General features: G+C 55.3%; 2 protein-coding genes across 3 annotated transcripts in view; one reads left to right on the forward strand and one right to left on the reverse strand.

Moving 5' to 3' along the window:
- Positions 1-23411, reverse strand: part of LOC140402992 (hemagglutinin/amebocyte aggregation factor-like) — a 211189-nt gene that overhangs the window by 73323 nt on the left and 114455 nt on the right. The gene's annotated exons all lie outside the window — the stretch shown is intronic.
- The window catches only part of LOC140402828 (potassium/sodium hyperpolarization-activated cyclic nucleotide-gated channel 4-like), a 55958-nt gene continuing 32916 nt past the window's right edge, over positions 370-23411 (forward strand). The window contains exon 1 of the mRNA XM_072490449.1: positions 370-896. Within this exon, the coding sequence (XP_072346550.1) occupies positions 439-896 (458 nt within the window). The 5' untranslated portion in view covers positions 370-438. The remainder of the gene's footprint in view (positions 897-23411) is intronic.

The raw sequence follows: 23411 nt of genomic DNA on the forward strand, positions 1-23411 counted from the left end.
GGGGAGGGGAGGGAGGAGAGATAGAGGGAGGGAGAGTGAGAAGGAAGGAGAGGAGGAAGGTGAGAGAGGGGGAGGAGGGAGAGAGAGAGAAGGGAAGGAGTGGGAGAGGCGAAGAGGGGGAAGGGAGAGTGGGGAGGGGGGAAGAAAGGGGAAAGAGTGTGAGGGGAAAGGAGAAGGGGCAGGAGTGAGAGAGGGGGAGGGAGAGAGGGAGAGGGGAGAGAGAGAGAGAGGGGGGGAAGGAGAGAGGGGAGAAGGAGAGGGGGCAGGAGAGGGAGAGGGGGGAGATCGAGGGGAGAAGGAGAGAGGGGGAGGGAGATAGAGGGGGAAGGAAGGAGAGGTAGGGAGGAGTGAGGGGGAAGGAGGGAAGGAGAAAGAGAGAGAAGGAGGGAAGAGAGTTAGAGAAAGTGAGGGCCCCACTCCCTCCTTGCCCCCCCCCCAATGCAAGGTCCAGTCAGTAAGATGGAGGCAGTAGATGCGCTGAAGGGCAGCAGAGAGAGGGAAGGGGGTAAGAGGGGGAAGGGGAGCCTCTCCTCGCTGCCCAAGAGCCCCCAGGACTGGGATCTGGAGGAGGAGCAGTTGGTGGATGGAGAGGTCAGTGGTCAGCAGACTGGACAGTGCAGCCCAGACTCCGGACAGAGGCCAGGCGCAGCCCCACACAAGGCGGTGGCGTTCCTGCGCAAGGCGAGGGGGTCTTGCGAGCAGATCCTGCCCGAGGACCAGGAGCTGCCCATGGGGCCCGGGGACACCTTCATGCAGCGACAGATCAGCGCCATGCTCCAGCCCGGGGTCAACAAATTCTCCCTCCGCATGTTCGGCAGCCACAAGGCGGTGGAGATCGAGCAGGAAAGGGTTAAATCTGCAGGATTCTGGATCATCCACCCCTACAGTGACTTCAGGTAAAGGGGCAAAGGGTGGGGGAGTTGGGGGGGGGGGGGGGAAGAGAGGGGAGAGGGTGCCTGTGTATGTGTAGGAGTGAGTGCGGTTTTGTGTGTGTATCTGTGAGTATGTGTGTGCGGGTTATGTGTATACCTGTGTGTTAGTGTATCTGTGTGTAAGTGTAGGTGTGTGGGTTTGTGTGTAAGTGTAGGTGTGTGTATCTGTGTGTAAGTGTAGGTGTGTGTATCTGTGTGTAAGTGTAGGTGTGTGGGTTTGTGTGTAAGTGTAGGTGTGTGGGTTTGAGTGTACGCGTAGGTGTGTGGGTTTGTGTGTTAGTGTAGGTGTGCGGGTTTGTGTGTAAGTGTAGGTGTGTGGGTTTGTGTGTAAGTGTAGGTGTGTGGGTTTGTGTGTAAGTGTAGGTGTGTGGGTTTGTGTGTAAGTGTAGGTGTGTGGGTTTGTGTGTAAGTGTAGGTGTGTGGGTTTGTGTGTACGCGTAGGTGTGTGGGTTTGTGTGTTAGTGTAGGTGTGTGGGTTTGTGTGTAAGTGTAGGTGTGTGGGTTTGTGTGTAAGTGTAGGTGTGTGGGTTTGTGTGTTAGTGTAGGTGTGCGGGTTTGTGTGTAAGTGTAGGTGTGTGGGTTTGTGTGTAAGTGTAGGTGTGTGGGTTTGTGTGTAAGTGTAGGTGTGTGTATCTGTGTGTAAGTGTAGGTGTGTGGGTTTGTGTGTAAGTGTAGGTGTGTGGGTTTGTGTGTACGCGTAGGTGTGTGGGTTTGTGTGTTAGTGTAGGTGTGTGGGTTTGTGTGTAAGTGTAGGTGTGTGGGTTTGTGTGTAAGTGTAGGTGTGCGGGTTTGTGTCTAAGTGTAGGTGTGTGTATCTGTGTGTAAGTGTAGGTGTGTGGGTTTGTGTGAACGCGTAGGTGTGTGGGTTTGTGTGTTAGTGTAGGTGTGTGTATCTGTGTGTAAGTGTAGGTGTGCGGGTTTGTGTGTAAGTGTAGATGTGTGTATCTGTGTGTAAGTGTAGGTGTGTGTATCTGTGTGTAAGTGTAGGTGTGTGTATCTGTGTGTATGTTTAGGTGTGTGGGTTTGTGTGTAAGTGTAGGTGTGTGGGTTTGTGTGAACGCGTAGGTGTGTGGGTTTGTGTGTTAGTGTAGGTGTGTGGGTTTGTGTGTAAGTCTAGGTGTGTGGGTTTGTGTGTAAGTGTAGGTGTGTGGGTTTGTGTGTAAGTGTAGGTGTGTGTATCTGTGTGTAAGTGTAGGTGTGTGTATCTGTGTGTAAGTGTAGGTGTGTGGGTTTGTGTGTAAGTGTAGGTGTGTGTATCTGTGTGTAAGTGTAGGTGTGTGTATCTGTGTGTAAGTGTAGGTGTGTGTATCTGTGTGTAAGTTTAGGTGTGTGGGTTTGTGTGTAAGTGTAGATCTGTGTGCGTATGTGTGTGTATCTAGGACAGCATGGCGGCGCAGTGACTTAGCACTGCTGCCTCATGGCGCCGAGGTCCTGGGTTCGATCCCGGCTCTGGGTCACTGTCCGTGTGGAGTTTGCACATTCTCCCCGTGTCTGTGTGAGTTTCGCCCCCACAACCCAAAGATGTGCAGGGTAGGTGGATTGGCCTCGCTAAATTGCCCCTTAATTGGAAAAAAATGAATTGGGTACCCTAAATTTAAAAAAAAATGTTTTAATGTGTGTATCTGTGTGTAAGTATAGGTGAGATCCGAGAGGACTGGAGAATAGGTAATGTGGTACTGCTGTTTAGGGAAGATAGCAGGGATAATCCAGGAAACTATAGGCCGGTGAGCCTCACGTCGACAGTAGGTAAATTATTGGAGAGAATTCTCAGGGACAGGATTTATACCCATTTGGAAACAAATGGACTGATTAGCGACAGACAGCATGGTTTTGTGAAGGGGAGGTCGTGCCTCACTAACTTGATCGAGTTTTTTGAGGAGGCGACAAAGATGATAGATGAGGGGAGGGCGGTGGATGTTGTTTACATGGACTTCAGTAAAGCCTTTGACAAGGTGCCTCATGGCAGACTGGTACAAAAGGTGGTCACACGGGGTCAGTGGTAAGGTGGTAAGATGGATATAGAACTGGCTCGGTCACAGGAGGCAGAGGGTAGCAGTAGAAGGGTGTGTTTCTGAATGGAAGGTTGTGGCTAGTGGTGTTCCACAGGGATCGGTGCTGGGGCCTCTGTTGTTTGTGGTGTACATAAACGATTTGGAGGAAAATGTAGCCGGTTTGATTAGTAAGTTCGTGGATGACACCAGGGTTGGTGGAGTGGCAGAGAGTGTTGGGGATTGTCAGAGGATACAGCAGGACATGGATAGGTTGGCGACTTGGGCAGAGAAATGGCAAATGGAGTTTAATCCGGAGAAATGTGAGGCAATGCATTTTGGTCGGTCTAACATCGAGGGGAAATATACCGTAAATGGCAAAACTCTTCGGAATATAGACAGTCAGAGAGATCTGGGCGTGCAGGCCCACAGATCTTTGAAGGTGGCCACACAAGTGGACAAGGTCGTCAAGAAAGCAGACGGAATGCTCGCCTTCATTGGACGGGGCATCGAGTATAAAAACTGGCGAGTCAGGCTGCAGTTGTACAGAACCTCGGTAAGGCCGCACTTGGAATGTTGCGCACAATTCTGGTCGCCACACTACCGGAAGGATGTGGAGGCTTTGGAGAGGGTGCAGGGGAAGTTTACCAGGGTGTTGCCGGGTCTGGAGGGTGTTAGCTGTGTGGAGAGGCTGAATAGACTCGGACTGTTTTCATTAGAGAGACGGAGGTTGAGGGGCGACCTGATAGACGTCTACAAGATTATGAGGGGCATGGATAGAGTGGATGGGCAGGTACTCTTTCCCAGGGTGGAGGGGTCAGTCACCAGGGGGCAGAGGTTTAAGGTCCGTGGGGCAAAGTTTCGAGGAGATGTGCGAGGCAGGTTTTTTACACAGTGGGTGGTGAGTGCCTGGAACGCGTGGCCAGGGGAGGCTGTGGAAGCAGATACATTAACGGCGTTCAAAAGGCATCTTGACAAACACATGGATAGGACGGGTATAGGGGGACACGGCACGAGGAAGGGCTGGTTTGGGCCAAGGTTGGTATCATGACCGGTACAGGTTTGGAGGGTCGAAGGGCCTGTTCCTGTGCTGGATTGTTCTTTGTTTTATTCTTGTATAGGTGTGTGGGTGTGTGTACCTGTGGGTCAGTGTAGGTGTGTGTGGGTTTGTGTGTGTACCTGTGGGTCAGTGTAGGTGTGTGTGGGTGTGTGTGTGTACCTGTGGGTCAGTGTAGGTGTGTGTGGGTTTGTGTGTGTACCTGTGGGTCAGTGTAGGTGTGTGTGGGTTTGTGTGTGTACCTGTGGGTCAGTGTAGGTGTGTGTGGGTTTGTGTGTGTACCTGTGGGTCAGTGTAGGTGTGTGTGGGTTTGTGTGTGTACCTGTGGGTCAGTGTAGGTGTGTGTGGGTGTTTGTGTACCTGTGGGTCAGTGTAGGTGTGTGTGTGTGTGTGTGTGTGTGTGTGTACCTGTGGGTCAGTGTAGGTGTGTGTGGGTGTGTGTGTACCTGTGGGTCAGTGTAGGTGTGTGTGGGTGTGTGTGTGTACCTGTAGGTCAGTGTAGGTGTGTGTGGGTGGGTGTGTGTACCTGTGGGTCAGTGTAGGTGTATGTGGGTGTGTGTGTGTATCTGTGGGTCAGTGTAGGTGTGTGTGGGTGTGTGTACCTGTGGGTCAGTGTAGGTGTGTGTGGGTGTGTGTGTGTACCTGTGGGTCAGTGTAGGTGTGTGTGGGTGTGTGTGTGTACCTGTGGGTCAGTGTAGGTGTGTGTGGGTGGGTGTGTGTACCTGTGGGTCAGCGTAGGTGTGTGTGGGTGTGTGTGTACCTGTGGGTCAGTGTAGGTGTGTGTGGGTGGATGTGTGTACCTGTGGGTCAGTGTAGGTGTGTGTGGGTGGGTGTGTGTACCTGTGGGTCAGTGTAGGTGCGTGTGGGTGTGTGTGTGTACCTGTGGGTCAGTGTAGGTGTGTGTGGGTGGGTGTGTGTACCTGTGGGTCAGTGTAGGTGTGTGTGGGTGTGTCTGTGTACCTGTGGGTCAGTGTAGGTGTGTGTGGGTGTGTGTGTACCTGTGGGTCAGTGTAGGTGTGTGTGGGTGTGTGTGTACCTGTGGGTCAGTGTAGGTGTGTGTGGGTTTGTGTGTGTACCTGTGGGTCAGTGTAGGAGTGTGTGGGTGTGTGGGTGTATCTGTGGGTCAGTGTAGGTGTGTGTGGGTTTATGTGTGTACCTGTGGGTCAGTGTAGGTGTGTGTGGGTTTGTGTGTGTACCTGTGGGTCAGTGTAGGAGTGTGTGGGTGTGTGGGTGTATCTGTGGGTCAGTGTAGGTGTGTGTGGGTTTATGTGTGTACCTGTGGGTCAGTGTAGGTGTGTGTGGGTGTGTGGGTGTATCTGTGGGTCAGTGTAGGTGTGTGTGGGTTTATGTGTGTACCTGTGGGTCAGTGTAGGTGTGTGTGGGTGTGTGTACCTGTGGGTCAGTGTAGGTGTGTGTGGGTGGGTGTGTGTACCTGTGGGTCAGTGTAGGTGTGTGTGGGTGGGTGTGTGTACCTGTGGGTCAGTGTAGGTGTGTGTGGGTGTGTCTGTGTACCTGTGGGTCAGTGTAGGTGTGTGTGGGTGTGTGTGTACCTGTGGGTCAGTGTAGGTGTGTGTGGGTGTGTGTACCTGTGGGTCAGTGTAGGTGCGTGTGGGTGTGTGTGTGTACCTGTGGGTCAGTGTAGGTGTGTGTGTGTGTACCTGTGGGTCAGTGTAGGTGTGTGTGGGTGTGTGTGTACCTGTGGGTCAGTGTAGGTGTGTGTGGGTTTGTGTGTGTACCTGTGGGTCAGTGTAGGTGTGTGTGGGTGGGTGTGTGTACCTGTGGGTCAGTGTAGGTGTGTGTGGGTGTGTGTGTATCTGTGGGTCAGTGTAGGTGTGTGTGTACCTGTGGGTCAGTGTAGGTGTGTGGGTGTGTGCGTGTACCTGTGGGTCAGTGTAGGTGTGTGTGGGTGTGTGTGTGTACCTGTGGGTCAGTGTAGGTGTGTGTGTGTGTGTATCTGTGGGTCAGTGTAGGTGTGTGTGGGTGGGTGTGTGTACCTGTGGGTCAGTGTAGGTGTGTGTGGGTCTGTGTGTACCTGTGGGTCAGTGTAGGTGTGTGTGGGTGTGTGTGTGTACCTGTGGGTCAGTGTAGGTGTGTGTGTGTGTACCTGTGGGTCAGTGTAGGTGTGTGTGGGTGTGTGTGTACCTGTGGGTCAGTGTAGGTGTGTGTGGGTTTGTGTGTGTACCTGTGGGTCAGTGTAGGTGTGTGTGGGTGGGTGTGTGTACCTGTGGGTCAGTGTAGGTGCGTGTGGGTGTGTGTGTATCTGTGGGTCAGTGTAGGTGTGTGTGTACCTGTGGGTCAGTGTAGGTGTGTGTGGGTGGGTGTGTGTACCTGTGGGTCAGTGTAGGTGTGTGTGTACCTGTGGGTCAGTGTATGTGTGTGTGGGTGTGTGTGTGTACCTGTGGGTCAGTGTAGGTGTGTGTGGGTGTGTGTGTACCTGTGGGTCAGTGTAGGTGTGTGTGGGTGGGTGTGTGTACCTGTGGGTCAGTGTAGGTGTGTGAGTGTGTGTGTGTGTACCTGTGGGTCAGTGTAGGTGTGTGTGGGTGTGTGTGTGTACCTGTGGGTCAGTGTAGGTGTGTGTGGGTGTGTGTGTGTACCTGTGGGTCAATGTAGGTGTGTGTGGGTGTGTGTGTGTACCTGTGGGTCAGTGTAGGTGTGTGTGTGTACCTGTGGGTCAGTGTAGGTGTGTGTGTGTGTGTGTGTACCTGTGGGTCAGTGTAGGTGTGTGTGGGTGGGTGTGTGTACCTGTGGTTCAGTGTAGGTGTGTGTGTGTGTACCTGTGGGTCAGTGTAGGTGTGTGTGGGTGGGTGTGTGTACCTGTGGGTCAGTGTAGGTGTGTGAGGGTGTGTCAGTGTACCTGTGGGTCAGTGTAGGTGTGTGTGGGTGGGTGTGTGTACCTGTGGGTCAGTGTAGGTGTGTGTGGGTGGGTGTGTGTACCTGTGGGTCAGTGTAGGTGTGTGTGTGTGGGTGTGTGTACCTGTGGGTCAGTGTAGGTGTGTGAGGGTGTGTGTGTGTACCTGTCGGTCAGTGTAGGTGTGTGTGGGTGTGTGTGTGTACCTCTGGGTCAGTGTAGGTGTGTGTGGGTGTTTGTGTGTACCTGTGGGTCAGTGTAGGTGTGTGTGGGTGTGTGTGTGTACCTGTGGGTCAGTGTAGGTGTGTGTGGGTGGGTGTGTGTACCTGTGGGTCAGTGTAGGTGTGTGTGGGTGGGTGGGTGTACCTGTGGGTCAGTGTAGGTGTGTGTGGGTGTGTGTGTGTACCTGTGGGTCAGTGTAGGTGTGTGTGTGTGGATGTGTGTACCTGTGGGTCAGTGTAGGTGTGTGTGTGTGGGTGTGTGTACCTGTGGGTCAGTGTAGGTGTGTGTGGGTGGGTGTGTGTACCTGTGGGTCAGTGTAGGTGTGTGTGGGTGGGTGTGTGTACCTGTGGGTCAGTGCAGGTGTGTGTGGGTTTGTGTGTGTACCTGTGGGTCAGTGTAGGTGTGTGTGGGTGGGTGTGTGTACCTGTGGGTCAGTGTAGGTGTGTGTGAGTGGGTGTGTACCTGTGGGTCAGTGTAGGTGTGTGTGGGTTTGTGTGTGTACCTGTGGGTCAGTGTAGGTGTGTGTGGGTTGGTGTGTGTACCTGTGGGTCAGTGTAGGTGTGTGTGGGTGGTTGTGTGTACCTGTGGGTCAGTGTAGGTGTGTGTGGGTGTGTGTGTGTACCTGTGGGTCAGTGTAGGTGTGCGTGGGTGGGTGTGTGTACCTGTGGGTCAGTGTAGGTGTGTGTGGGTGGGTGTGTGTACCTGTGGGTCAGTGTAGGTGTGTGTGGGTGGGTGTGTGTACCTGTGGGTCAGTGTAGGTGTGTGTGGGTGGGTGTGTGTACCTGTGGATCAGTGTAGGTGTGTGTGGGTGGGTGTGTGTGCCTGTGGGTCAGTGTAGGTGTGTGTGGGTGGTTGTGTGTACCTGTGGGTCAGTGTAGGTGTGTGTGGGTGTGTGTGTGTACCTGTGGGTCAGTGTAGGTGTGTGTGGGTGGGTGTGTGTACCTGTGGGTCAGTGTAGGTGTGTGTGGGTGGGTGTGTGTACCTGTGGGTCAGTGTAGGTGTGTGTGGGTGGGTGTGTGTACCTGTGGGTCAGTGTAGGTGTGTGTGGGTGTGTGGGTGTACCTGTGGGCCAGTGTAGGTGTGTGTGGGTGTGTGTGTACCTGTGGGTCAGTGTAGGTGTGTGTGGGTGTGTGTGTATCTGTGGGTCAGTGTAGGTGTGTGTGGGTGTGTGTGTGTACCTGTGGGTCAGTGTAGGTGTGTGTGGGTGGGTGTGTGTACCTGTGGGTCAGTGTAGGTGTGTGTGTGTGTGTGTGTATCTGTGGGTCAGTGTAGGTGTGTGTGTACCTGTGGGTCAGTGTAGGTGTGTGTGGGTGGGTGTGTGTACCTGTGGGTCAGTGTAGGTGTGTGTGTACCTGTGGGTCAGTGTATGTGTGTGTGGGTGTGTGTGTGTACCTGTGGGTCAGTGTAGGTGTGTGTGGGTGTGTGTGTACCTGTGGGTCAGTGTAGGTGTGTGTGGGTTTGTGTGTGTACCTGTGGGTCATTGTAGGTGTGTGTGGGTGTGTGTGTGTACCTGTGGGTCAGTGTAGGTGTGTGTGGGTGGGTGTGTGTACCTGTGGGTCAGTGTAGGTGTGTGTGGGTGTGTGTGTGTACCTGTGGGTCAGTGTAGGTGTGTGTGTGTACCTGTGGGTCAGTGTAGGTGTGTGTGTTTGTGTGTGTACCTGTGGGTCAGTGTAGGTGTGTGTGGGTGGGTGTGTGTACCTGTGGGTCAGTGTAGGTGTGTGTGAGTGGGTGTGTACCTGTGGGTCAGTGTAGGTGTGTGTGGGTTTGTGTGTGTACCTGTGGGTCAGTGTAGGTGTGTGTGGGTGGGTGTGTGTACCTGTGGGTCAGTGTAGGTGTGTGTGGGTGGTTGTGTGTACCTGTGGGTCAGTGTAGGTGTGTGTGGGTGTGTGTGTGTACCTGTGGGTCAGTGTAGGTGTGCGTGGGTGGGTGTGTGTACCTGTGGGTCAGTGTAGGTGTGTGTGGGTGGGTGTGTGTACCTGTGGGTCAGTGTAGGTGTGTGTGGGTGGGTGTGTGTACCTGTGGGTCAGTGTAGGTGTGTGTGGGTGGGTGTGTGTACCTGTGGATCAGTGTAGGTGTGTGTGGGTGGGTGTGTGTGCCTGTGGGTCAGTGTAGGTGTGTGTGGGTGGTTGTGTGTACCTGTGGGTCAGTGTAGGTGTGTGTGGGTGTGTGTGTGTACCTGTGGGTCAGTGTAGGTGTGTGTGGGTGGGTGTGTGTACCTGTGGGTCAGTGTAGGTGTGTGTGGGTGGGTGTGTGTACCTGTGGGTCAGTGTAGGTGTGAGTGTGTGTACCTGTGGGTCAGTGTAGGTGTGTGTGGGTGGGTGTGTGTACCTGTGGGTCAGTGTAGGTGTGTGTGGGTGGGTGTGTGTACCTGTGGGTCAGTGCAGGTGTGTGTGGGTTTGTGTGTGTACCTGTGGGTCAGTGTAGGTGTGTGTGGGTGGGTGTGTGTACCTGTGGGTCAGTGTAGGTGTGTGTGAGTGGGTGTGTACCTGTGGGTCAGTGTAGGTGTGTGTGGGTTTGTGTGTGTACCTGTGGGTCAGTGTAGGTGTGTGTGGGTGTGTGTGTGTACCTGTGGGTCAGTGTAGGTGTGTGTGGGTGGTTGTGTGTACCTGTGGGTCAGTGTAGGTGTGTGTGGGTGTGTGTGTGTACATGTGGGTCAGTGTAGGTGTGTGTGGGTGGGTGTGTGTACCTGTGGGTCAGTGTAGTTTTGTGTGGGTGGGTGTGTGTACCTGTGGGTCAGTGTAGGTGTGTGTGGGTGGGTGTGTGTACCTGTGGGTCAGTGTAGGTGTGTGTGGGTGGGTGTGTGTACCTGTGGATCAGTGTAGGTGTGTGTGGGTGGGTGTGTGTGCCTGTGGGTCAGTGTAGGTGTGTGTGGGTGGTTGTGTGTACCTGTGGGTCAGTGTAGGTGTGTGTGGGTGTGTGTGTGTACCTGTGGGTCAGTGTAGGTGTGTGTGGGTGGGTGTGTGTACCTGTGGGTCAGTGTAGGTGTGTGTGGGTGGGTGTGTGTACCTGTAGGTCAGTGTAGGTGTGTGTGGGTGGGTGTGTGTACCTGTGGGTCAGTGTAGGTGTGTGTGGGTGTGTGTGTGTACCTGTGGGCCAGTGTAGGTGTGTGTGGGTGTGTGTGTACCTGTGGGTCAGTGTAGGTGTGTGTGGGTGTGTGTGTATCTGTGGGTCAGTGTAGGTGTGTGTGGGTGTGTGTGTACCTGTGGGTCAGTGTAGGTGTGTGTGTGTGTGTACCTGTGGGTCAGTGTAGGTGTGTGTGTGTGTGTATCTGTGGGTCAGTGTAGATGTGTGTGTGTGTGTACCTGTGGGTCAGTGTAGGTGTGTGTGGGTGTGTGTTTGTACCTGTGGGTCAGTGTAGGTGTGTGTGTGTGTGTGTGTGTGTGTACCTGTGGGTCAGTGTAGGTGTGTGTGTGTGTGTGTACCTGTGGGTCAGTGTAGGTGTGTGGGTGTGTGTGTGTACCTGTGGGTCAGTGTAGGTGTGTGTGTACCTGTGGGTCAGTGTAGGTGTGTGTGGGTGTGTGTGTGTACCTGTGGGTCAGTGTAGGTGTGTGTGGGTGTGTGTGTATCTGTGGGTCAGTGTAGGTGTGTGTGGGTGGGTGTGTGTACCTGTGGGTCAGTGTAGGTGTGTGTGGGTGGGTGTGTGTACCTGTGGGTCAGTGTAGGTGTGTGTGGGTGTGTGTGTGAACCTGTGGGTCAGTGTAGGTGTGTGTGGGTGTGTGTGTGTACCTGTGGGTCAGTGTAGGTGTGTGTGGATGTGTGTGTGTACCTGTGGGTCAGTGTAGGTGTGTGTGGGTGGGTGTGTGTACCTGTGGGTCAGTGTAGGTGTGTGTGGGTGGGTGTGTCTACCTGTGGGTCAGTGTAGGTGTGTGTGGGTGTGTCTGTGTACCTGTGGGTCAGTGTAGGTGTGTGTGGGTGTGTGTGTACCTGTGGGTCAGTGTAGGTGTGTGTGGGTGTGTGTACCTGTGGGTCAGTGTAGGTGTGTGTGGGTGTGTGTGTGTACCTGTGGGTCAGTGTAGGTGTGTGTGGGTGTGTGTACCTGTGGGTCAGTGTAGGTGTGTGTGGGTGGGTGTGTGTACCTGTGGGTCAGTGTAGGTGTTTGTGGGTGGGTGTGTGTACCTGTGGGTCAGTGTAGGTGTGTGTGGGTGTGTGTGTGTACCTGTGGGTGAGTGTAGGTATGTGTGGGTCTGTGTGTACCTGTGGGTCAGTGTAGGTGTGTGTGGGTGTGTGTGTGTACCTGTGGGTCAGTGTAGGTGTGTGTGTGTGGGTGTGTGTACCTGTGGGTCAGTGTAGGTGTGTGTGTGTGGGTGTGTGTACCTGTGGGTCAGTGTAGGTGTGTGTGGGTGGGTGTGTGTACCTGTGGGTCAGTGTAGGTGTGTGTGTGTGGGTGTGTGTACCTGTGGGTCAGTGTAGGTGTGTGTGGGTGTGTGTACCTGTGGGTCAGTGTAGGTGTGTGTGGGTGTGTGTACCTGTGGGTCAGTGTAGGTGTGGGTGGGTTGACCGTATGTGGATTGATTATGGCGGTCTGACCTTGTGTAGGTATTTGGCGTTTGATTGCTTTTGTGTCATGAGGTGTGGGTTAGGCCCAGCATTTATTGGCCATCCCCAGTTGCCCCTTCACAAGGTGGTGGGTGAGCTGCCCCCTTGAACTGTTGCAGTCCCTGTGATGTAGGTACACCCACCGTGCTGTTAGGGAGCGAGTTCCACGATGTTGCCCCAGCGACAGTGAAGGAACGGCCGATATATTTCCCAGTCGGGGCGGTGAGGGGCTCGGAGGGGAGCCTCCAGGTGGTGGGGTTCCCAGGTATCTGCTGCTCTTGTCCTTCCAGATGTTTGTGGTCGTGGGTTTGGAAGGTGCTGTCTAAGGAACCTTGGTGAGTCGCTGCAGTGCATCTTGTAGACGGTACACACGGCTGTCACTGTCCGTCGGTGGGGGAGGGAGTGAATGTTTGTGGAAGGGGAGCAATCAAGCGGGGCTGCTTTGTCCTGGATGGTGTCGAGCTTCTCGAGTGTTGTCGGGAGCCGCGCTCATCCAGGCGAGTGGAGAGTCTCCCATCGCCCTCCTGACTCGTGTCCTTGTCGATGGTGGACAGGCTTTGGGGGGTCAGGAGGTGAGTTATTCTCTGCAGGATTCCCAGCCTCTGACCTGCTCTGGTAGCCACAGTATTTATACGGCTGGGTCCAGTTCAGTTTCTGATCAATGGTAACCCCAGGATGTTGATAGTGGGGGACACAGCGACGGTAATGCCATTGAATGTCACGGGGCGATGGTTAGATCCTCTCTTGTCGGAGATGGACATTGCCGGGCACTTGTGTGGTGTGAATGTAACTTGCCCCTTGCCAGCCCCGAGCCCGAATATTGTCCAGGTCTTGCTGCATTTGGACAGGGACTGCTTCAGTATCTGGGGAGTCGCGAATGGTGCGGAACATTGTGCAGTCATCAGTGACCATCCCCATCTCTAACCTTGTGATGGAGGGAAGGTCATTGATGGAGCAGCTGAAGATGGTTGGGGCCGAGGACACGACCCTGAGGAACTCCTGCAGTGATGTCCTGGAGCTGAGAGGATTGACCTCCAACCACCGCAACCATCTTCCTTTGTGCCGGGTATGACTCCAACCAGAGAGTTTTCCCCCAGATTCCCACTGACTCCAGTTTCGCTCGGGCTCCTTGATGCCACACCCGGTCAAACGCTGCCTTGATGTCGAGGGCAGTCACTCCCACCTCTGGCATTCAGCTCTTGTGTCCGTGTTTGAACCAAGGCTGTAACGAGGTCAGGAGCTGAGTAACTCTGGGCGGAACCCACACTGAGCGTCCGTGAGCAGGTTATTGCTGAGTAAGTGCTGCTTGATAGCTCTGTCGATAACTCCTCCCATCACGTTGCCGATGATGGAGAGTAGGCCGATAGGGGGGTAACTGGCTGGGTTGGATTTGTCCTGTTTCTCGTGTACAGGACACACCTGGGCAGTTTACCCCATTGCCGGGTCGATGCCAGTGTTGGAGCTGCACTGGAACAGCTTGGCTCGGGGTGCAGCAAATTCTGGAGCACAAGTTCTGGGGCAGCACGGTCGCATTGTGGATAGCACAATTGCTTCACAGCTCCAGGGTCCCAGGTTCGATTCCGGCTTGGGTCACTGTCTGTGCGGAGTCTGCACATCCTCCCCGTGTGTGCGTGGGTTTCCTCCGGGTGCTCCGGTTTCCTCCCACAGTCCAAAGATGTGCAGGTTAGGTGGATTGGCCGTGATAAATTGCCCTTAGTGTCCAAAATTGCCCTTAGTGTTGGGTGGGGTTACTGGGTTATGGGGATAGGGTGGAGGTGTTGACCTTGGGTAGGGTGCTCTTTCCAAGAGCCGGTGCAGACTCGATGGGCCGAATGGCCTCCTTCTGCACTGTAAATTCTATGATCATCTATGTAAAAAGTCTTCAGCACTATTGCCGGGATAGTGTCAGGACCCAGAACCTTCGCAGTATCCAGTCTCTTCAGCAGTTTCTTGCTATCACGTGGAGTGAACCGTATTGGCTGGAGACCGACATCGGTGATGCTGGGGACCTCCGGAGGAGACCGAGACGGATCATCCACTCGGCACGTCTGGCTGAAGATTGTTGCGAATGCCTCAGCCTCGTCTCTCGCCCAGATGTGCTGGGCTCCTCCACCATTGAGGACGGGGATATTTGTGGAGTCTCCCCCTCCAGTGAGTTGTTTTTTTAAAAAAAATAATTTTTATTAAAGGTTTTCATAAAATATCACTAACAAAATGAGAAAGTAAAAAGAACCCAACAGGGTTAAGCACAAAACACAATCTCAAAAAGCAACCCCCCAAACCCCTCCCTCCCGTACCTAAATAATAAATTAACATTAACACTCCGACTTAACACAACAGGTGTATACACCCCCTCAGACCCTTCCAGTGTAAATAACATAAACAAAAATAAAGTAACCCCCCCCCCCCGAGCTGCTGCTGCCATTGACCAATGTCTATCGTTCTGCCAGAAAGTCTAAGAACGGTTGCCCCCGCCTAAAGACCCCTTGTACCGACCCTCTCCAGGCGAATTTCACCCTCTCCAATTTAATAAACCCCGCCATATCGCTGATCCAGGATTCCACGCTTGGGGGCCTCGTATCTTTCCACTGAAGGAGAATACTTCGCCGGGCTACCAGGGACGCAAAGGCCAGAATTCCGACCTCTTTCGCCCCCTGCATTCCCGGCTCCTCTGCCACCCCAAATATTGTGAGCCCCCAGCCCGGTCTGACCCTGGATCCTACCACCCTCGACACCGTCCTCGCTACGCCCTTCCAAAATTCCTCCAGCGCTGGGCATGCCCAGAACATATGGGTGTGATTTGCTGTGCTCCCTGAGCACCGAACACACCTGTCCTCACCCCCAAAGAACTGACTCATCCTTGTCCCGGTCATGTGTGCCCTGTGCAGCACCTTAAACTGTATGAGGCTGAGCCTCACGCACGAGGAGGAAGAGTTCACCCTCCCCAGGGCATCTGCCCACGTCCCCTCTTCGATCTCCTCTCCCAACTCCTCCTCCCACTTACCTTTCAACTCCACCACCGAGGCCTCCTCCTCGTCCTGCATCACTTGGTAAGTTTCCGAGATCTTCCCCACTCCCACCCCCCTCCCCCCCGAGAGCACCCTGTCCTGTACTGTGAGTGGCAGCACCCGCGGGAATTCCACCACCTGCCGTCTGGCAAACGCCCTTACCTGTAAGTACCTGAAGGTGTTCCCCGGGGGGGAGCCCGTACTTCTCCTCCAGCTCACCCAAGCTCGCGAACTTCCCGTCCACAAACAGGTCCCCCAACTTTCGTATGCCTGCCCTGTGCCACCACGAAAACCCTCCACCTGTTCTTCCTGGGGCGAGCCGGCGGTTCCCCCGTAATGGGGTCCACGCCGAGGCCCCAACTTCCCCCCTATGCCGCCTCCACTGCCCCCAAATTTTGAGGGCCGCCACCACCACTGGGCTCGTGGTATACCTCCTTGGAGGGAGTGGCAGCGGTGCCGTTGCCAGCGCCCCCAGACTCGTACCCACACAGGACGCCGTCTCCAGCCTCTTCCATGCAGCCCCCTCCCCCTCCATCACCCACTTGCGCACCATCGTCGCATTGGCGGCCCAGTAGTACCCACAGAGGTTGGGCAGCGCCAGCCTCCCCCTATCTCTACTCCGCTCCAGGAACACCCTTCTCACCATCGGAGTCCCTCGCACCCACACAAACCCCATTATACTCCTGTTAACCTGCCTGAAAAAAGCCTTTGGGATAAACACGGGGAGGCACTGGAACAGGAACAAAAGCCTTGGCAGCACCGTCATTTTGATTGATTGAACCCTACCCGCCAGGGACAGCGGCAACGCGTCCCACCTCTTGAACTCCTCCTCCATTTGCTCCACCAGCCTTGTAAAATTAAGCCTATGCAGGGCCCCCCAGCTCCTGGCCACCTGGACCCCCAAATATCTGAAACTCCTCTCTGCCCTTTTTAGTGGGAGCTCGCCAATCCCCCTCTCCTGGTCCCCTAGCTGAACTACGAACATCTCGCTCTTCCCCATTTTGAGCTTGTACCCCGAAAAGTCCCCGAATTCCCTAAGCATCCTCATTACCTCTGGCATTCCTCCCACCGGGTCCGCCACATACAGCAGCAAGTCGTCCGCATAAAGCGACACCCTGTGCTCCTCCCCACCCTGCACCAACCCCCTCCAGTTCCTCGACTCTCTCAGTGCCATAGCCAGGGGTTCAATCGCCAGTGCGAAGAGCAGGGGGACAGGGGACACCCCTGTCTCGTCCCTCGTGCAACCGAAAGTACTCGGACCTCCTCCTATTTGTGGCCACACTCGCCATCGGGACCTCATGCAACAGCCTAACCCACCTGATGAACCCCTCCCCAAACCCGAACCTCTTCAGCACCTCCCACAGGTACCCCCACTCTACCCTATCGAAGGCTTTCTCAGCATCCATCGCCACCACTATCTCCGCCTCCCCCTCCCTGGCCGGCATCATGATAACATTCAAAAGCCTCCGCACATTCACGTTCAACTGCGTCCCCTTCACAAACCCCGTCTGGTCTTCATGGATGATCTGCGGCACACAATCCTCAATCCTCGTGGCTAAGACCTTCGCCAGCACCTTGGCATCTACATTTAGCAAGGAAATCGGTCTGTAAGACCCACATTGCAGGGGATCCTTGTCCCGCTTCAGGATCAAGGAGATCAGTGCCCGGGACATCGTCGGGGGCGAGGCCCCCCCCTCCCTTGCCTCATTGAAGGTCCTAACTAACAGCGGGCCCAACAGGTCCATATATTTTTTATAGAACTCGACCGGGAAACCGTCCGGCCCCAGTGCCTTCCCCGCCTGCATGCTCCCTAACCCTTTGGTCAGCCCCTCCAGCCCAATCGGGGCCCCCAATCCCGCCACCAGTCCCTCCTCCACCTTCGGGAACCTCAATTGGTCCAGGAAACGGCCCATCCCTCCCTCCTCCCGTGGGGGCTCGGATCGGTACAATTCCTCGTAGAAGTCCCTGAAGACCCCATTGATGCCAACCCCACTCCACACCACACTCCCTCCCCTGTCCTTAACTCCCCCGATCTCCCTAGCTGCGTCCCGCTTCCGAAGCTGATGCGGCAGCATCCGGCTTGCCTTTTCCCCAAACTCATAAACCGCCCCCTGGGCCTTCCTCCACTGCACCTCCGCCTTCCTGGTGGTCAACAGGTCGAATTCGGCTTGGAGGCTGCACCTCTTCCTCAACAATCCTTCCTCAGGCACCTCCGCATACCTCCTGTCTACCCTCACCATCTCCCCCACCAGCCTCTCCCTCTCCCCCCCGCTCCCTCCGCTCCTTGTGGGCCCCAATGGAGATCAGCTCTCCCCTCACCACCGCCTTCAGTGCCTCCCATACCATCCCCACTCGGACCTCCCCGTTGTCGTTGGCCTCCAAGTACCTCTCTATACTTCCTCGGACTCGCTCGCTCACCTCCTCGTCCGCCAACAGCCCCACCTCCAAGCGCCACAGCGGGCGCTGGTCCCTCTCCTCCCCCATCTCCAAGTCCACCCAATGCCGGGCGTGATCCGAAATGGCTATTGCCGAATACTCGGTATCCTCTACTCTCGCTATCAGCGCCCTACTCAAATATGAAAAAGTCGATTCGAGAATAAGCCTTATGGGCATGCGAGAAGAATGAGAATTCCCTAGCCCCCGGCCTTGCAAATCTCCAAGGGTCCACCCCTCCCATCTGGTCCATAAACCCCCCTCAGCACTCTAGCCGCCGTCTGCTTCCTACCCGTCCTAGACCTGGAGCGATCCAGTGCCGGATCCAGCACCGTGTTAAAGTCTCCCCCCATTATCAGGCCCCCCACTTCCAAGTCTGGGATCCGACCCAACATACGCCGCATAAAACCCGCATCGTCCCAGTTCGGAGCATACACATTGACCAGTACCACCCTCTCTCCCTGCAACTTACCACTTACCATTATGTACCTGCCGCCATTATCTGCCACAATGCTCAACGCCTCAAACGACACCTTCTTTCCCACCAAGATCGCCACCCCTCGATTTTTGGCATCCAGCCCCGAGTGAAACACCTGACCTACCCACCCTTTCCTCAGTCTTACCTGGTCTGCCACCTTCAGGTGTGTCTCCTGGAGCATAACCACATCCGCCTTGAGCCCCTACAGGTGCGCGAACACGCGGGCCCGCTTAACCGGCCCATTCAGTCCCCTTACATTCCAGGTTATCAGCCGGATTAGGGGGCTACCCGCCCCCCTCCCCCGCCGACTAGCCATGACCCCTCCTCGGCCAGCCACGCGCCCGCACCCCACACCCGGCCCGTTCCCCACAGCGGCATACCCCCCTCTCGACCCACCCCACTCGCTCCAGCTCCTCCTTGACCTTAGCAGCAGCAACTCGATTCCCCCCACCCCCCGGCTAGGACCCATCCTAGCTGGTTTACTCCCCCCATTGCACTTCCGCAAGTCAGCTGACTCCTGCTGACCCCGGCCACTCCCGCCTCCCCTTCGACTCCTCCCATTGTGTGGCACACCCTCCGCTCCCCATTCACAGGCTCTCCCCCTGCCCCCTCCGTTCTAAGCGCGGGAAACAATCCTCGCTTCCCCGCCCTGGCCCCGCCTGCCCCAGTCCTCGGCGCGGGAAAAAAATCCCGCGCTCTCCACCTACCAGGCCCCGCCACCAACCTAAACAGTGCCCAACCCGCCCCATCCACCCTCCCCAACCCGAAAGAGAAAAACACAGAGAAAATGAAACCCAAAACAATGCAAAGGCCCCCCCTCCCCCCCCCGAACCAAAAATAGGCATAACATATCCACCGCAGTCCCCAATCGCCCATCCCGACCCTCAGTCTGTGTCCAGCTTCTCGGCCTGAACAAAGGCCCACGCCTCCTCCGGAGACTCAAAATAATGGTGCCGGTCCTTGTAGGTGACCCACAGTCGCGCCGGCTGCAGCATGCCAAACTTCACCCCCTTCCTGTGCAGCACCGCCTTCGCTCGATTGTACCCGGCCCTCCTCTTCACCACCTCCGCACTCCAGTCCTGATATATCCGAACCTCCGCGTTCTCCCACCTGTTGCTCCTCTCCTTCTTGGCCCACCTGAGCATGCACTCCCGATCGACGAACCGATGGAACCGCACCAGCACCGCCCGCGGAGGCTCGTTAGCCTTGGGCCTCCTCGCCAGCACTCTATGGGCTCCTTCCAGCTCCAGGGGCCCCTGGAAGGACCCCGCTCCCATCAGCGAGTTTAACATGGTGACCACATAGGCCCCCAAGTCCTGCTCCTCCAGCCCCTCCGGGTGGCCCAGAATCCGCAGATTCTTCCGCCTCGACCGATTCTCCATCTCCTCGAACCGCTCCTGCCATTTCTTGTGGAGCGCCTCGTGCGCCTCCACCTTTACCGCCAGGCCTAAGATCTCGTCCTCATTGTCAGAGATCTTTTGTCGGGCCTCGCGGATCACCACCCCCTGGGCCGTCTGTGTCTCCAGCAGCTTATCAATAGAAGCCTTCATCGGCTCTCGCAGGTCCGTTTTAATCTCTCTGAGGCAGCGCTGGATACCCTCCTGCTGCTCCTCCGCCCACTGCCTCCACGCTGCCTGGTCTCCGCCCGCCGCCATTTTGTCCTTCTTCCCTCCCTTCTTCTGGTCCACCGCCACCTTTTTTGTCGCCCCGCTCCTAGTTAAAGCCATATACTGACGGGGAACTATTATTAACTCCTTCCCACACCGGGAAACGTCGAAAAGTGCCCTTGGGGGCCCTGAAAAGAGCCCAAAAGTCTCGAGAGGGAATCCTTTTGGCAGTGTTCGCTTCACCAATCTGCCCCAAAATGTCCGTTGAAACTCCTGAAAAAGGTCTCAGTGTCCGTTCCAGACGGGAGCTGCCGAATGCGCGACCTACTCCTCCATGGCCGCCACCGGAAGCCACGTCCCCGCTTCTTCAGTGGCCCTGGTGAGGTCTTTTCACAGTTGTTCCCTCTGCTGTTAGAATTCACTTTTGATAAAGGTCCTCAGGTCAGTTTGCAGCTTTAAGCTTGCCCTTCCCCCGCTTGCATGCTGGAAGGGGCCCTGTTTATCCTGTTGCAGCCAAATCTTCCACTGGTTCTGCCGGGCCTGGCAGCCAAAAGGCACAACACTCCTGGGGGACACCGTCGGGAGAATGTTGCAGTCCTCTTCCCACACCGGGAAATGTCAAATAAATGTCGTGGGGGCCTGTAAAAGAGCCCAAAAGTCCGTTCCAAGCGGGAACTGCCGAATATGCGACCCAGCTCTGCATAGCCGCACCCGGAAGTCCTCTCCAGTGAGTTGTTTAATTGTCCGCCACCATTCACGGCTGGATGTGACAGGACTGGAGAGCTTGGATCTGATGCGTTGGTTGTGGAATCGCTGAGCTCTGTCTATTACTTGCTGCTAATGCTGTTTGACAAGTAATCCTGGGGTAGTGTAGATGGTGGACAGGCTTTGGGGGAGCCACGAGGTGAGTTACGCACCAGAGGATTCAGCCCCTGACCCCCCCCCCCCCCCCCTCTTGCCGCCAACGTTATTGAAATGGCCAGCCTGGTTCCGCGTCGCCGCTGAGCAGGACGCGGTATAAACAGTTCCAGGGCGGAGGTCACACCCAGTGCCATCCTGCTGATGGCGGTCGGGCCGGTGTAGGATCTGACCATTCAGCCCATCGCTCTCTGCACCCCCCCCCCCACACTTTACTTACCTTACTCCATCCAAACCTCACCCCCCATTTCGCGATTTAGAAGGGAACCCAATTAAATCTCCCCCCCCCCCCCTTCCCCTCCTCAACCTTCACAGCTCCAAGGAAAGCGATCCCACCTTCTCCCAGTCCGTCCCGTCCAAACCTCAGGAGACCAGTGGGTCAGTTCCCGTGAGGCCAGTGCTGGGATATAAATGGCGTTTCTCCCGACCCAGTCTGATTGCTGCCTTGGCCACCTACTTCAGCAGCCCCGGGCGCAGGGAACGCAGGGCAATTGCCTCCAGCTCCGAGTTCAGCAGATATCCCTTGTTTGCTGCTGTGGCCGGTAGGAGTTCCCGGATTAACTGACCGATGAGTGGGGCCACAGAACGTTCCTGAGCGGCACCAATGGTTTCAGTAAGCAGGCACTGCGCTGGGATGTGAAGGGGCGGTTAACGGTGTTGGTTTGATATCTTGACAGGCAGTCTCCAAACAGAGCACCTGACAAGACCAGGGAACATTCACACTGTCGCACTGGCTGTACAGAGTGTCACTAGTGAATATTCACACTGGCACACTGGCTGTACAGAGTGTCACTAGTGAATATTCACACTGTCGCACTGGCTGTACAGAGTGTCACTAGTGAATATTCACACTGGCACACTGGCTGTACAGAGTGTCACTAGTGAATATTCACACTGTCGCACTGGCTGTACAGAGTGTCACTAGTGAATATTCACACTGGCACACTGGCTGTACAGAGTGTCACTAGTGAATATTCACACTGTCGCACTGGCTGTACAGAGTGTCACTAGTGAATATTCACACTGTCGCACTGGCTGTACAGAGTGTCACTAGTGAATATTCACACTGTCGCACTGGCTGTACAGAGTGTCACTAGTGAATATTCACACTGTCGCACTGGCTGTACAGTGTGTCACTAGTGAATATTCACACTGTCGCACTGGCTGTACAGTGTGTCACTAGTGAATATTCACACTGTCGCACTGGCTGTACAGAGTGTCACTAGTGAATATTCACACTGTCGCACTGGATGTACAGAGTGTCACTAGTGAATATTCACACTGTCGCACTGGCTGTACAGAGTGTCACTAGTGAATATTCACACTGTCACACTGGCTGTAAAGAGTGTCACTAGTGAATATTCACACTGTCGCACTGGCTGTACAGTGTGTCACTAGTGAATATTCACACTGTCGCACTGGCTGTACAGAGTGTCACTAGTGAATATTCACACTGTCGCACTGGCTGTACAGAGTGTCACTAGTGAATATTCACACTGGCACACTGGCTGTACAGTGTGTCACTAGTGAATATTCACACTGCCGCACTAGCTGTACAGTGTGTCACTAGTGAACACTGGCACTGTCGCACTGGCTGTATACAGTGTCACCAGTGAACACTGGCACTGTCACACTGGCTGTACAGTGGATCAGTGGTGAACATTCACACTGTCACACTAGGTGTCCAATGTGTCACTGGTCAACATTCACACTGTCGCACTGGCTGGAAACAGTGTCACCAGTGAACACGGACACTGTCGCACTGGCTGTACAGTGTGTCACCAGTGAACACTGACACTGCCGCACTGGCTGTACAGTGTGTCACCAGTGAACACTGGCACACTGTCGCACTGGCCGTACAGTGTGTCACCAGTGAACACTGCCACTGTCGCACTGGTTGTACAGTGTGTCACCAGTGAACACTGCCACTATCGCACTGGCTGTACAGTGTGTCACCAGTGAATACTGACACTGTCGCACTGGCTGTACCCAGTGTCACCAGTGAACACTTGCACACTCGCGCACTGGCTGTCCAGTGTGTCACCAGTGAATACTGACACTGTTGCACTGGTTGTACCCAGTGTCACCAGTGAATACTGACACTGTCGCACTGGCTGTACCCAGTGTCACCAGTGAACACTTGCACACTCGCGCACTGGCTGTACAGTGTGTCACCAGTGAATACTGACACTGTTGCACTGGCTGTACCCAGAGTCACCAGTGAACACTGGCACACTGTCGCACTGGCTGTCCAGTGTGTCACCAGTGAATACTGACACTGTTGCACTGGCTGTACCCAGAATCACCAGTGAACACTGGCACACTGTCGCACTGGCTGTCCAGTGTCACCAGTGAACACTGGCACTGTCGCACTGGCTGTCCAGTGTGTCACCAGTGTATTTTCAGTATGTGCTTATCCGGGATTGAACCTCTGACTCCCGGCTCAGATACTCAATATTTACTGGAGGACGTTCCACTCGGTCCCTTCCTATCAATCTGTCTCCAATTGAAGCCGTATGGAATGTCACAGCAGGAGGTGAATCTCATTGGGATTCCTACCTGACACACGCTCACTGGGGTACAGACTCCCCCTCCTCTCCTGAAGGTGCTGACTCTCACTGGGGTGCAGACTCCCCCTCCTCTCCTGAAGGTGCTGACTCTCACTGGGGTACAGGGTCCCCCTCCTCTCCTGAAGGTGCTGACTCTCACTGGGGTACAGGGTCCCCCTCCTCTCCTGAAGGTGCTGACTCTCACTGGGGTACAGACTCCCCCTCCTCTCCTGAAGGTGCTGACTCTCACTGGGGTACAGACTCCCCCTCCTCTCCTGAAGGTGCTGACTCTCACCGGGGTACAGATTCCCCCCTCCTCTCCTGAAGGTGCTGACTCTCACTGGGGTACAGGGTCCCCCTCCTCTCCTGAAGGTGCTGAATCTCACTGGGGTACAGACTCCCCCTCCACTCCTGAAGGTGCTGACTCTCACTGGGGTACATGCTCCCCCTCCTCTCCTGAAGGTGCTGACTCTCACTGGGGTACAGGATCTCCCTCCTCTCCTGAAGGTGCTGACTCGCACTGGGGTACAGCGTCCCCCTCTCTCCTGAAGGTGCTGACTCTCACTGGGGTACAGACTCCCCCCTCCTCTCCTGAAGGTGCTGACTCTCACTGGGGTACAGACTCCCCCTCCTCTCCTGAAGGTGCTGACTCTCACTGGGGTACAGACTCCCCCCCCTCTCCTGAAGGTGCTGACGCTCACTGGGGTACAGGGACCCCACCTCTCCTGAAGGTGCTGACTCTCACTGGGGTACAGGGTCCCCCTCCTCTCCTGAAGGTGCTGACTCTCACTGGGGTACAGACTCCCCCTCCTCTCCTGAAGGTGCTGACTCTCAC

The sequence above is a fragment of the Scyliorhinus torazame genome, chromosome 26 (assembly GCF_047496885.1).
Source record: "Scyliorhinus torazame isolate Kashiwa2021f chromosome 26, sScyTor2.1, whole genome shotgun sequence".
In the NCBI taxonomy this organism is placed as follows: domain Eukaryota; kingdom Metazoa; phylum Chordata; class Chondrichthyes; order Carcharhiniformes; family Scyliorhinidae; genus Scyliorhinus; species Scyliorhinus torazame.